Here is a 15,468-nt window from a genome sequence, read left to right on the forward strand (position 1 = left end):
GCCCAAATACTTATCATCAGGGTCTGGTTTTGAATTTATTTTTTTGTCAGACACAAAACAGAGCAATTCAAAGTAGATGGAATTCTCCTGTCAGGTGCTCACACACAACTTCAGTTCCACCAGAATCTGCCTTCAGCAAAGTGAGCAAACTTCAAACAGAAATGCGCATGAATAGTTAAAGGGAAATGCTGGATCTCACCTGTTGCCTCTTCTGTGAAGTAATATGTCTATAATGTTTATAAATTTTAATAACCCTTACAGGGCTTTATCTTTCAACATTAAATTTATATTATCTTGAAGTTTGACTTTTCTGGGCAATATATTTTATTCTCTGGTATCTTAGAGAATCTATCCATCTACTAATGTATGTCCATTAATAAAGAATTAAAGTATTCTCTTATCAGCCAATCACCGGCACGTTTATAAAGTTACATTTAAATCTTCATTTTTCAGTAAGATGTTTTCTTTATCTGACTGAAGCTTGTGATCCCTATTGAGGCCTGGAAACACATCATCATTTTATTTGTTGATTCTGTGAATGGGGTTTGTGTTTATCCTTTGTTCCCCAAGATGATAATGGAAACAAATTTTTTAAAATGTGTCCTTTTGATGGTTAAAGATCCCATAGTGATAAACAGTTAAATGAACGAAATCATTGTCTTGAGAATAGATATATTACAAGCCCAATCTTTTAAATTACTTATAGCTGATAGCATCAAGCATCACCTGTAAATCTTATGTTATGTCTTGAAAACAATGAATGTATCTCAATGCGTCGACTATTGGAGGAAAAAAACCTAACAAGCAGACAGTTGTTCCTCATTGCACTTGAGTCAATGGCATAAAAGTCCAGCGGTAGAATTTATGGTTTTAGTGGACATTGTCTGGAGCTCATTTTACTATGGCCCTGGAATTTTGAAGAAGATTTTGGTAGATTTTTGCTGGGGAAGAAAGGAAATAGAAAAAAAAAAGCTTTCTGTCCGATGACAGAATCACGTTTTAAACAACACTTTTTCACTCCTTTGATTTCAGTTTACAAGCATTGAGAAAGGAGAAATCCCGAGATGCTGCTCGCTCCCGCCGGGGAAAAGAAAATTTTGAGTTCTATGAATTGGCCAAGTTGTTGCCTCTTCCTGCAGCCATCACTAGCCAGCTTGACAAGGCATCCATAATTCGACTTACAATTAGCTATCTGAAAATGAGGGACTTTGCTAACCAGGGGGACCCTCCGTGGAACTTGCGAATGGAAGGCCCTCCCCCTAACACATCAGTAAAAGGTAAGTCTTAAGCCACTGTTCATTCTGGAATATGGTGGTCTATAGGTGTCTCTAAGATGAAATGTTTACCATCATCCTTTCTTCTTTTCCTGCATCTCAATCCTTTAAAGGGATACAAATGTGGAAATCTGAACTCTGCATGAGAAAGACACCATGTGAAGGTGAAATAAACCTCTTCTATTTCTATTTTATTTTCAAAAAGTTTGTCAGCCTGAATATTCTGTCACTTTATATAAGGTTTCAGAGAAATGAGAATGAAATGACTTACATTAAAGTGCTTTGTGGGTTTAATTTGTTATGCTAATATGTGTACGTTATTATTGATGGGTGGAATATGAAAATATTTGTTAAATGATGGAGCTAATGTTTTCTGTCTTTAGTGACCAAAGAGAGGAAGGGAGCAGAGTCCAACTGTAGCAGACATTTTGAATCCTGATTTTATTGATGAACAAAATAATCAATCCGTGTATTAATGTTTTAAGTCTCTAAACATGTTGCCTAAAAGTTGTAAATACAAACATATATTTATATTTGCCCTCCAAATCCTTGATGCAGTTACCCTCAGAATTTGTTATTTTAAAATTTTAGGCCTTCTTCACTCTGATAGTTGAGAGGTATTTTCTTGTGTGTTCCTGAAACTCCTAATAATTTATGGCATTTTTAGCATATGAATATGCATGCATATGTTTATTGATGTATATGTGGTGTTGGCCTTTGATTCTCTATCTTTAATGATGTGTTATTCAAGGCGTGGGACTTAAGGGATCTGTTAGTTTCTTGTGCCTTAACTTTGTGTCTAGACTCTTGATGAGCATAGAATAAAGCTGGACGTCTGGCGGAGTTGCAGGCAACCACCACCTCTGGGGGAGGAATTAGGTGTTTTAGTTATGTGATTACGCCATGATAACTACTTTTGAAGTCCCTGTACTCTTGGCTCTTGTAGGAAAGGGTACTAGTGGGGAGTAGTACAGGATTCAAATCTCTTACGGGATTCAAATTAAAATGAAGAGTCAAAAACAGTGGCTGTCTACTGTGCTAAGAGGTGTCATTATGTATGTGTATGTGCATGTGTGAATCTGTTCAGATCTTTGGATTGTTACTTAGGGATTGTGTTTCTTATGCTTATGAGAGAAGGAAAATTAGAATTTAAATTATAACAGGTTACTTTCCACTAGAGCAGGGGTTGGCAAACATTTTTTGTCAAGGGCCGTATAGTAAATAGGCTTTGGGGAGTCCTCTACTCTGCCACAGTAGCATGAAATCAGCCATAGATGATACGTAAATAGGGTGTGGCTGTGTTCTAATAAAACTGTGCTTAGAAACAGGCAGCTGCCAGTGGATTTGGCCCATAAGCCATAGTTCATCGACTCCTGCTCTAGAGTGTAAGAATGACATTCAAAGGTTGAGGAGAACATGCAACAGAGGGAGCTGTCAAGGGGACCTTCTGTCCTTCAGAATGTAGATGTCAACTTGGTAATACACCAGTCCATGTTCCAGATGTTAAAGGAGTAGTGAATTTTCCCAGGCTAAGGATGTGAATATAATTCTAGTAAATATGTTGTATACGTTAGAGTTCATTCAGTAGGCTGTCTTCGTGTTTATTCCAAATCATGCAACATGAAGAGATAAGTGCAACAGGTTAGAAATCACACAATGTGCAAAATATACTCACTAAATTTGAAGTACATTGATTGAGGGACTAGACTTATATTAAGTTGTTTGGCATAATTATCTTTTATTTCCATGTTTTTTAATGAACATGATCACCATATATGTGTGTGTGTGTGTGTGTGTATATATATATTTTTTTTCCTAAGGAAGATTATCCTTGAGCTAATATCTGTTGCCAATCTTCTTCTTTTTTTTTCCTGAGGAAGATTATCCTTAAGCTAACACCTGTGCCAGTCTTCCTCCACTTTATATGTGGGTCACCACCATAGCATGGCTGACAAGTGGTGTCGGTCTGCATCCAGGATCTGAACCCATGAACCTGGAACACTGAAGTGGAGCATACTGAAGTTCAACCACTATACCATGGGATCGGCCCCTTATTTTTATTTTATTTTTTTATAGAAGTTGGTAGTTATAGGCTTCCTTGGTAGTTGTGGCTACCAAAGTAGGAAAATCTAATGGTTCCATGATCTGTCCGTTATTCTGTGATGTGATGATCCTGCTTACTTTTAGAATCATTGCCTTTTAAAGATGCAAAATCATAAATCATATAGAAGTATGCCCTCATTTAACAGGTGAGAGAATTGATGTAGGGAGAGTTTCCAGTTTACCGTTGTGTTGGCAGAACTAAAACCAGAATCTCATTGTCTTGCCTTTCTGCCTAGTGCTGTTTCTATTATATCATTTCATTTCTAACAGTGATATTTGGTTTTTATCACCATCATCAAGCATACTAGGTGAGAATTCTCTTAGCTTTGGACTGTAACTAATAATGCATTTTTACTTTATGGACTTCAATCAACTCAACTCTATAACTGCTTATAATAAAGACAGATAAAGAAGAAGATAAAATATGGTCTTTGCTCTCATGAGTGTTTCAGTTTACGGAAGGACATGGTGATGTTAGGGTGAAAAATGGGGAGATTTGGGTGGATGTTTAGGAGCCTGGAAAGAGAGAACAGATTTTAGTATTTTAAAAATTCCATCCAGATTATGTCAGAACATCCAATTTGGTATGTGTATTCTCCGACAATTAGCAAACAGAGGATAGTCTACAACTAAAGATGTAAGCATAGTGACTCTATACTGTTTGCCTGGCTCTTAAAAGTTGCTAGGAATGCAATGGGCACTTTCCGTAAGCTGGTTCTGCTGTACAATATGTGTATATTTTATTGCTTTACTCTAGTTCTTTAATGCAAACCTGCTACTCATTCTGATCAAACATTCATGAAACAACAACATCAAAAGAAAGTCATTTTAATTTATTAAGGTCTTCTATGTTGTGCCCTTGAAGAAGTTCATATGGATAAACAAGCTTATATAAATAGCCTGCAGCATCATGTGAAGTGCAGTTCAGAATCCAACAATAAAACTGTAGACATTATACTTCATTCTTCTCCAAGCAGTCTCTTGAATAAACCTAAAGGCATTTGGAAATTTATATGAAAAGTACTTACATCATGTAGGCAACATTTTTTTTAATGTGATGGGTTGTTCATGTTAATAATTAAATTTCAAAGCTTAAATTTAAATTTATCCCACACAACTGTATAGGAATTTAATCATTTTAATTTACTGCTTCAGAAAGGTCCTTTACTCTAACCTGTATTCATCACATCTTTTCTTAAAAGTCTATAAAGGTTGATGAGTTTGTTTTGTGATGCTCATTGTGTACAGATTATTACAAGTTATGCTTGCAGAAAGAACACTCGGGTGACAGTGTGTAATATGTCCTGAGTCAATTACTTCATGGAAATGATATGTTAAGCAATTGGAAGGTAACAGATAGTTTTTTCCATTATTTTAGAAATATCTGTATTGTTATAATACAGATCAAATCTACAGTGAACATTATGCATTATTCAAGAAATGACCAGGCATTCTCAGCAGTGTTTCAACTAAATAACTGATGATTGTAACCTTTAAAGAAATCTCATTGTGGTGACTGTTGGTAAATCACTTCTCCATTCATAGTCATCTCTATTTACAGGCTATCTAGAAACCATTATATCTTTTATTAATCTTAAAAGCAATAGCTGCTGATTTGACATTTGCTAAAACTAGATAAATTTTCTGTCTTTCTAATATCAGAGACTTCAGTCAATTTTTGAAGTGTATCTGCTGCAACTCTATTAATCCAGGAATATTTACCACTGTAAGCATAAGTTTTATTTCAATTTAAACGTTGCAACTTTTAAACAATTGGCCCATGTATGTGACAGGCAAGAATGCTGAAATATGTAAAATATGAGACATTTTTGGTCTTTGGAAGGAAACAATTGAAAAATATGTAAGACAACTGGTGATTAAAATTGACTGAACACATTAGGGAAGAACTTTACTATTTTCCTAGAATTTCCCTTTGCTATTTCAGGCATCTGTTGTGAATTAAGTGGTAGATGGTTCTGAGAGGAGAGACCTGCAGGTCTTTACTTAAGCAACCCAGGATATGTCCTTAGCCAAAGACCAGACTGTTACTTAAGCAATGATGTTTAAGGGATTCATTTAAAATGGTCATGTAGGGTCACTGAGTAGAGAACACCTTTCTGCGGAACATTGAATTACAACTGCAGTGGTTGTCCCCAAAACTTCGATAGCATTTTATAATATTGTTCTGTTTCCACAGAAGATCGAGATTCCAAGACTGTCTGATAGGTTGTCTTGGTCTAAGCAGCTCAAAGGTCTTCTAGTTCCTGTTCTGGCATTTTGCTGGGTGCTGACACATATTTACTTCTACCAAGTGATATTCATGTTTGGGGGCAAATGTCAGATTCCTCATTATTAAAAGACCATGCAAAATAAAAGTTCTTAGAATCAGTACATAGCATGTGTACCAGCCTGTGGTATTCTTTATTTTCTTTATTTTTAACACAGGCAAATGGTAGAACCCAGACTGAACCCTTAGGTTCTAAACACAGCCTTCCTGTAGGGCTAGGAGTGTAGGATCGAAGAATGAAACTTACACCGCCACCAAATAGCTTGATGAGCAGTGTGTATGTCTGTGTCAGGGATCCAAACCTGCAAACCCTGGGCCACTGAAGCGGAGTATGTGAACTTAACCACTATGCCGCCAGGCCAGCCTCCAATATAATTGCCTTTTCTTAGGTATGCTTCTAGGAAGTCTTTTTAATTACGTTGTTATCCTTTTAAATCTTCTGGTGAAGCTATGACTTCTGAAAGAAGTTCATTTAAGAACTAATCTTACTTTCTTCTATTTTACATCATTATGGGACAGGCAATATTTACTTGACCACGCTTCCAATTGTCATGTCTGACACCCATCAGGAAGGGCTTTCTGACAAATGTGGGCTTGATAATGGCAGAGTAAGTCTCAGACTCAGACTCTAATTCTGTGAAGTTTCATATTTTATCAGGAAAAGCTTTAATATCTACAAAGGGGGTCTCTAGTCTACCTTCAGCATGAAGGATGTTAGAAAGCATCACGGGTTTCTTACCACATGCCACTGTCAAAGAATTTGACTGGTCACCATTTTCTTAGTGCATTTGGCACTACTGAGCATCTAGAATTGCCCTCAACCCCAAACATCGACTCAAGGAATGCCTGTTTGTGAGAGTGATGACTGCGAACCTGTGAATATTCAGGTGTACTAGTTAGCCATTGCAGGGCAACAAGCATCACAACATCTCTGTAGTATGCCAGAAAGCTTTTACTCCTCATGTAGCTATGGCTAGTTGGGGGCTTGGCAGATCTAGGCTGGGGTTAGTTGGCTGGTTCTACTTCTTGCCACAGCTCTGGCTGGGCTTGTCTCCTTGCTGAGGGTTCAGCTCAGGTCTGTCCCCTGTTAAGCGGCAGCAGACACCTGGGAGAAGCGCTTTTCTTTTTTAAATCGTTTTATTGAGGTCGTATTGGCTTATAACATTGTGTAAATTTCAGGCGTACATTATTATATATCAGTTTCTGTATAGACTGCGTCGTGCTCACCATCAATAGTCTAATTTTTATCTATCACCATACATATGTGCCCCTTTACCCATTTTGCCCTCCCCAACCCCTTCCCGGTGGTGGTAACCATTAATCTGTTCTCTTATCCATGTCTTTGTTTATCTTCCACTTATGGATGAAATCGTATGGTGTTTGTCCTTCTCTTTCTGGCTTATTTCACTTAGCATAATACACTCAAGGTCCATCCATGTTGTTGCAAATGGCATAATTTTGTCTTTTTTATGGCTGAGTAGTATTCCATTGTATATATACCATGTTGTGTTTATCCATTTGTCTGTTTATGGACACCTGAGTTGCTTCCAAGTCTTGGCTACTGTGAATAATGCCACGATGAATACTGGGGTACATCAGTCTCTTTGAATTGTTAATTTCATGTTCTTTGGGTAAATACCCAGTAGTGGGATAGCTGGATCATATGTTATTTCTATTTTTAATCTTTTGAGGGATCTCCATACTGTTTTCCATAGTGGATACACCAGTTTGCATTCCCATCAGCAGGGTGTGAGGGTTCCCTTTTCTCCACATCCTCTCCGACATTTGTTATTTCTCATCTTGTTAATTATAGCCATTCTCACAGGTGTAAGGTGATATCTCATTGTAGTTTTGATTTGCATTTCCCTGATAAATAGTGGTGTTGAATATTTTTTTATGTGCCTCTTGTAAATCTGTATATCTTCTTTGGAAAAATGTCTGTTTGTATTCTCTGCCCATTTTTTTGATTGGGTTGTTTTTTGTTGAGTTCTTTATATATTTTGGAAAGTAACCCCTTGTTGAGTATATTATTTGTAAATATTTTCTCCCAGTTGGTGGCAGAAGCTCTTTTCATGGTGATGGCAAAGGTGTAAGAGGGATGAGCATGAACAGAACACCTCTTAAGGATTATTTCTGGAGATTTCTGGAACTGTGGACGAAAGAGTGTGTGTGTACTTGTTTGCATCCTACATAGGATTCATCAGTCTGTCCCTCTCTTCACTGTCATCTCTTCTTTCTGTAGCAATACTGAATACCAAAAACCATGCTTTTTTGCCTTTGTCATGCCATCATCTGACTGAAATGCCCTTTTCCTTCTTTTAGTTTTGCTGAATTCCTATTCATCTTTCAAAACCCAGCTCAGATGTCACCTTCTCATGTAAATCTTCTCTTCTTCCTTAGAACGTTAGTCAGTTCTTTTCATAGCTTGCTTCTACAGTTTCTACAGTCTGCTGTTGCTTTATATCAATTCATAATTCTTTTCTAAATGTACCTGTCTCTAAATTTAGACGATGAGCTATTCGATGGAACAGCCTGGGTCATCTTTTGTATGTTTATATCTCTATGTGCAGTACCTGGAAAAGGATTTAACCATGTTTTTAAATTGGTTGGTATGGAATTGGACTGTATCTTGAGATTGCTCTTAGCAGAGCTAAATAATGCTGATGAGAGTTATGGGTGGGTCTAAATGATAAGCTAGGAAGAAGAAAAAAAAAACAGAGTAAAAATAAAAGGAAAGACAGAAGGAAAATGGAGGGAGAATGATGGAATAGTGTGAAACGGAGGAGAAAATAGACGGTGTATTGGGTAGGAGCTAGGAGGAGTGGTAGCCCCCAGGGTGAACTGCCAGTCCCGGCTCTGTAAGGGCCTTCCCCTTAACATGTTTCTCTCGTGTAATATCCAGTTGACGGCTGAGGAGTTGAGAGTTAAAAACAATAGTCTCAAGAAACCCATAAGTGTCTTGAGTGTATAAATTCAAGGCTGTTCAACAAATATCTGAGTACCTTCTCTTAGTAAGTCTCTGCTGCGTATAGAAGGGGGATATAGAGAAAGTGTAAGGTGTGATCCTGGCCTCAGAGGTATTTACCCTTTATTGAGAAAGAAATGTGAAAGAAAACAAGGGAAGAAGGAAGATAAGCACTTTTGCTGAAATTGAGCATGCCGTGTGACCTGGGTTACAAAGCCCTCTGTAGACCTCAGTTTTCTCATTGGGATTTTCTTTTTGTAAATGATTCTGGTCTGGATGGTTTCTTACTCTCTAATCCCAAACCCCAATGCCTTAGAAAGAATTTAGCAGTGGTCTCAAATTAGCCTCTCCTGGGACTGTTAGGTTTCTTGAAGCTATTTATTAGTAACGTCAAAAGCCACATTTTCTAAATCTTCATATTCTGCTAATACTTCTATTTTCTTTCTCTTTGACTTAATTCTCCTTTATATGAAGGTATCGTGTCTCCCTTGTGGTGTGGGTTCAAAAATATGATGTAGTTTCTTCTCTAAAAACTTATATCTGTTTATTATCAAGATTTGCTGCATGCAATCATTATAAATAAAAGAGAGGGAAATAAGACAGTACACAATGACGTTTTAAATTAAATAAGCCCCAGGTATGTGATATAGATAAAATATGAATCTAGAAATTTATATATTTTGGATTTGCTTTTACTCTTGACAACATTTTAGGGAATGTAGCTACATTCTATATCATATCCAACTTAGTTTAAAAACTCTGCTCATTCTTGGTAATGTAATATTTTAGTCATGGCGTCCTGTGACATTGCATTATGCTACATTGTACTCCCTTTTTTAGGACTTTCAAGTTTATGTGCTCTGTTCTTTAGGGCTGGAATTCTTTAATGTGCTTTTGTTAGCCCTATCACCTCTTGCAAAGCACAATATATAGTTTCAGCACTCTGCAGATAATAATATTTCATGGGCATAGCAAAGAAGGAGTCACCTCTGACTGCTTTATATGATTGAAATTGTACTGTGGCTTTAATTTTCAGAAACAGCTTTCTAGATACTGTGCATAAGTCTTAGCTGTGCCTTAATAAACACGTGGTGACCTCCACCTGTAAGACTAATGTGGCTTTGAATACTGATTGACTGCAGCTTTTCACATCCTTTCTGGGTCCATAATATGGCAGCAAATGTCAGAGTCTGGGCAGGAAAAGAAGGCCAGCAGAACTTGGGTTTAAAGATAATACAGATCATCTGTTTCAATCCCTTTGCTACTGTGTTGAGAAAACTGATGTAGAGAGAAGTTTAGTGAAACTTCTAATAAACAAAGTCAAGAACAAACTTGAGACTGGAATTTGGGCCTCTGGAATCCCAACTGAGTACACTTTCCTCTGTAATAAGGAGAGTTCACTTTCTGTGTTCAGCATATGTCACCAGCTGGCTGTAGTAGCCCTTTCCCCCATATATGTTATACATTAACTTATGTGAACATATGTGCCTCATGTGTAGAAACCAGTTCTTTTTAGATCAAATGTTACCATGGTGTCCAAATTCAGAAAACATTTTCTTTTTCTTTTGAGGAAGACTGGCCCTGAGCTAACATCCATGCCCATCTTCCTCTACTTTATATGTGGGACACCTGCCACAGCATTACTTTATGAGCGGTGCATAGGTCCGTGCCCGGGACGCAAACCGGTGACCCCTAGGCCATCAAAGTGGGGTGTGCACACTTAACCACTGCGACACCAGGCCAGGCCCCAGAAAACAGTTTTAGGCTATTCAAAGGCAAAGGAGTTATAATTCAATGAAAATAATTATTTTTAAAAGGCATTCCATGCTAAGATTAGGGGAAGCTAGGTGAAGGGTACATGGGACTCTCTATACTAACTTTGTAACTATTCTATAAATCTAAAATTATTCCTAGATAAAAAGGTTATTTTAAGAAAAGCACTGTAACTTGGTCCAATGACAGAAACACAAGAAAAATTAACCTCTGCCCCAATGGAAACTTGTTCTCTCCCAGTTGTTGCTTTTCTAACTGGTCCAATTGAGTGCTCACAGGTTCAGCCTTGTTTAGGGCTTCATTGATTGTTGTGAGGTTTAGGAAATGTGGTCAACTGACAATTGCAGTATCCACCAGGATATGGAAGAAAGAAAATTGATTAAACTGTTTACATACAGTTTTTTAAAAATCATTATAAATGACCTATATTCTGTCAAGAAGGAGTCCTGTATGAGCACAAATGCACACCCTGGTTATTCCTCCTCCTTTCTTCGCTAAAAGTTATGACGAGTACTATATTATCTATTCTTCTGATCGTGGTGAAAGATGTCTAGAAGGAGAAGGTAGAAAGACAAGACCAAAACTAGTTATAGAGTTCTCGAAAGGGATTAGCAAACTTTTTCTGTAAAGGATCAAATCTTAAATAGTTCAGCCTTGGTGGGCCATTAAATTTCTGCTGCAGCTAATCAGCTCTATTGTTACAATGCAAAGCAGCCATTGATAATTTGTACCTGAATGAGTATGGCTGTATTTCAATAAAACTTTATTTGTAGATGCTGAAATCTACTTACGTCATGAAAATACTGTTCTTCTTAGAAGTTTTTTAACTGTGGTTTATGGATTGCATGGAAACAGATGGCAGGCTGCATCTGACCTGTAGGCTGCAGTTTGCCAACCCCAGTAAAAGAGCATTGCAATTGGCAGAGACTGAGGTGCTTTTTTAGAACCCACTGTGGTAAGAAGCGTACTACTTGTTGTAAAAGTTTGAGTCTTGTGTTTGTTTTAAAGGTATGGCAATAACAATAAATGGCTGGCGAAGTGTTCTGTTTTGTTTTTCAATCGTCTTCAGAGCTAATGTGTGTTCAAATAATCTGCTTCCTATAACTAAATTGTGTGCCAGCCTGGGGTGCGGCCTTGCATATTTTTCTAGGTTTCCTAGATGTGTATTCTTTTCTATATTGCCTATAATACTGAAAAATTAAGTGTAAAGTCTTATTATATCATTGGCTTATTGTTTGCCTGCTTTCTGGATTTAACATAGCAAATGATCCAAACTAGGGCTTTTCAGATAGTCTTCTCTAGATGCAGGATCTTCTTAAAGAGAAACACGATGAAAGTTTTGTCTACACAGGGCTATTGTTTGGTGATTTTGACGTAACTAATCAATCAACTGATCAGTTCAGTTAAATAATTGTTTTTCTTTATTTTCCTACATAATTAATTAATTGTCCTTCTGATTCAGCTGAGGGTTTAAGGCATGATATGGCTGTATCTATCATGAAAAAAATCATTAGAAATGAGAAATTTGAGATTTGGTTATAGAGTCCAATGTTATTATGAACATTAGAATAAATAAGATTGGGAAAGCTGACCTAGTCATATGCAGGTAGAATTGAATATATCTCAAAAACCATGTGTATGTAAAGTGAGGAAATATGGCTAAATTGTTAGAATAATTTAATTTTCACAACTTACTAAACTAAACATGTTAGTAAAGGAACAAAACACAGGCACTAGGAAATAACTGCAGTGGCGTCTGCCGTTGTCCACTGAGATGGGTCAGTCACTAGGTGTTGAGTGAGTGCTCAGAGGTGAATACTGTACGGAGCAGCTGGAAGAAACTAAAACCTGTGCATTCAGCCAGGAATTCCCAAAGCACTCCAGAGACTTAAAAATGTTTTTCAGTACCGTTTTGTAATTAAAGCACATCACTTATATATAATTTTACAGTTTGGGAAATAAGGCTGTGTTGAATATCAGCACTGATGATGAAAACAGACTGTGTACACAGTTTGGGTTTTATATAAATACTTTAAAATATTGGCTTTCTTCTATAAAAATAGATGAATAGTATCCAGGTTTTTACAAGAATTTTAGCATAAAAGCAAAATTGCTATCATTTTCCGTTTTGAAAAGGGATGTGAAGATCGCATAACAAAATGTGTCGAATGCAGTATGTTCTAGAGAGTTATAAAAGGAAAGTGGGGATGCTGATGCAGGTGAGCCTCGCTTTGGGTATGCTCGGGAACTTTTGTAAAGTGGTACAGTGATATTTTCTTAGCTGACACCTAACCTAACGTGCTTGTCATTCTATCTCCTATGGGTATGGAGCTCCTGAAGTTGCAGAAAAATCTGTAACAAGTTGTTCAGCCTGTGCTATTTTGTGATTTCTCTCTGGTAGGCAATCCGATCAAACCTCCTTCTTGTAAGTGAGTCACTACGTTTTTTGCTATATGAACATCTCCTATTGGAAAAGCTAAATAATACCTTTATGGAGATTAGAGCAAAGGATTCTTGCAGGGAGTTCTAACAACCTATAATAAAGGTACAGTCCGTGTAAACAAGGTTGGGGGAGCCAGCACAATGTGTGAATGCAATAGAAGCTAATCATCCCAGTCATTTTAATGTGTCTTCAGAGTGCCTTATTAGTAGCAAGGTGTCGGTCAACGAATGTTAGACATTGCTGAAACTTCAAATCTTTGAGACTGTGAACAGGTAACATCTCTTTGGCCTGTTTTCTTTCTGAAAAAATGGCACAATTGGGCCTTAGAATTCAGCTGGTCTTATGCTTCAGTAAACCTAAATTTTATTGGGAGGCCTATGTTTACATAGAAACTACAAAAGTCATGTTAGAATTCTTATTTATGATTTTTATCATGTTAGAGGTAAGTTGGTTTTGGTTTTGGTTGGTTTGTTTTAGTAAGATTGTGTTTCCAAAATGATGTTAATCAGAAGAAAGAGATGGTCGAAATGCAGTATTTATTTTTAAACACATTTTGGGATTCTAACATGTAAAATATCTTCACTTGTATCATATGACAGAGTAGAGGAAATTTACAGCTCTTAAATTTACAGTCTCTTAAATGACACAGGTGATTTGGGGATGTTAAGGCAGCTTAATGTTATTTTAAGGCTTAAAATAATGAGATATAAAGGTTGATTATATAAATTATTAATATGTGAATATTTCACTGAAATGATAAGAAGACAAAAGCACTCTTAAAGTAGGCTGTATCTGAAATGAAAGGCTGATTTATTGAAACAATGAATACAGTTGACATTTCCCTCCTCAGAATTTTGGCTTTATAGATATAGTAGGTTTTAGGGTAACATTTTTTGTTGTTATCATTAGAGTTCAGGGATGGGTCATACTTCTCTTTTCCTTTTATTTACCTGTTAATCCTTTATTTGAATGTTTGCTATGTTGTGAGACTGTATTCTAGGTTCTGTGGAGAGTGCAAAGAGGAAAAAAAACTGAACTCTTTCCTGTAAGAGTTTATAATCTGGTGGCAGTGACGCACATGCTCCCAAAATCATAAGGTGAGCTATTATTCACGTTGGAAGAGGTCTAAGCAAAGTACTGTGTGATCATAGACCATCATTAATGGATATGGGAGACCAAGAAGGTAGCCTTTAAACTGGACCTTAAAGATGAATAGGATTTTAAATTGCACAGAGTTTTTCATAAGTGAGCATATTGAATCCATATAGGGTAGTTGTAAATACAGAATTTTATTATTTTCCAAAAAAATTATTCCATGAAGTTCTACTTTCAAATGAGTATTTTTCCAAGTCTTTATTTTAGATACCCATTGGTGTTACTTTATTATGCATAAATATAGTTAAAGCTGTAACTTTAATGAGAATTGTGATCCCTGAGGTGTCAAATAAGCTTATGGAGATTTTTCTTTTCAGAAGAGTATTTTAAGCAGAATCCCCAAATGTCATGTAGAACACAGAATACTTGTGTATATTTCTATTATCTGGCCATAATCTCAAATAACCTAATGCATGAATCACATACCGTTCTTATAAACCAAGAGCTTAGTCGAATATAATCTTCTACTCTCTTTTCTCTAGTAGCTTCACCTTTTTTAGAGGTGGAAGAAAGGCTGGAATGAGGTAGATCTTTAGATTTTGCAATCCTAAGGTATTTAGTTTATAGAAAATCCCTCAGCATCTAAGACCTGAATATGGAAAGGATCAGCTCAGAAGAATGACTGCTTTCCTGGGAGCCTCGCAGTAGAGTGGCCAAAGTTCAAGCCTGCCACTGGGCGGTGGCTGGAGAGTCAAGTGCTCATCTTGGCACACGGCTCACATACACCCCACTAAAGCCTATAATTGGGAGGGAAGACTAGACGGCGTGGAAGAGAATGTTTTGTACTTTCATTTCATTTAAATTAGCACAAAGGGAGGGAACAATTTTGCTTCACATGCAAAGTCAGTCATTTCTTGGGTTGCTAGCTCAATGTTTTAGCAGAACAGCTGTTCAGTACAATGTGGCTTTCTACAAGCAATATTTCTACTGCTAGAAAAGTGGCAGTCTGCCAAAGAGAGTGCCCAGACCAACCCCTAAACAAAAAAAAATCTTTTGTCAACGACTCTAATAATTTGTACAATTCGGGAAAGGGGGGTTGCACAGTCTTTGCAGATGTGCATTTATGATGCTATTTTTAAGCGGAGCAGCATGAAAGAATAGATTCATACAAATCATAAGTTGATCATTCATTTTAAGCATTTGGCTTCTGCTCCTGCTAAAATTTCATTCTGTGTAAAGAAAACACAGCCAGCCTTGAAACGAGGTAAGGCAGGGTGTGACAACAAGATGAAATTCTTCATTTTCAAACCTCTGATGCTTGCTCAAAAACAAAAAGCTTTGGGGTCTTCTTTTTTCCCTCGCTAAGGAAATGCAGTTTTCTGATCCCTCACAGCAGAACTTGCTATCCTTCAGCATTTTGAGGAAATAAACTCTTAATGATCCTGCATTCTTTTACAGCAGTCCATTCTCTGAAAATGAGTTTGAGTGCTAAAGGAAATGCCAGAAGCATTTACGCAACGAGTGCCAA

At 37.0% G+C, this 15,468-nt stretch overlaps 1 protein-coding gene across 18 annotated transcripts in view; it reads left to right on the forward strand.

Moving 5' to 3' along the window:
• Positions 1-15,468, forward strand: part of NPAS3 (neuronal PAS domain protein 3) — an 829,192-nt gene that overhangs the window by 250,776 nt on the left and 562,948 nt on the right. For 11 of the 18 annotated variants that reach the window (XM_023623775.2, XM_070241873.1, XM_023623780.2 and 8 more), the window contains one exon: positions 1,033-1,277. In XM_023623775.2, coding sequence (XP_023479543.1) covers positions 1,033-1,277 — 245 coding nt within the window. Of the gene's footprint in view, positions 1-1,032; positions 1,278-1,387; positions 1,439-15,468 lie in introns of all 18 variants that reach the window. The other 7 variants (XM_023623732.2, XM_023623740.2, XM_070241874.1 and 4 more) reach the window with 1 other exon arrangement.

This window comes from Equus caballus, chromosome 1, assembly GCF_041296265.1.
Source record: "Equus caballus isolate H_3958 breed thoroughbred chromosome 1, TB-T2T, whole genome shotgun sequence".
Lineage (NCBI taxonomy): Eukaryota > Metazoa > Chordata > Mammalia > Perissodactyla > Equidae > Equus > Equus caballus.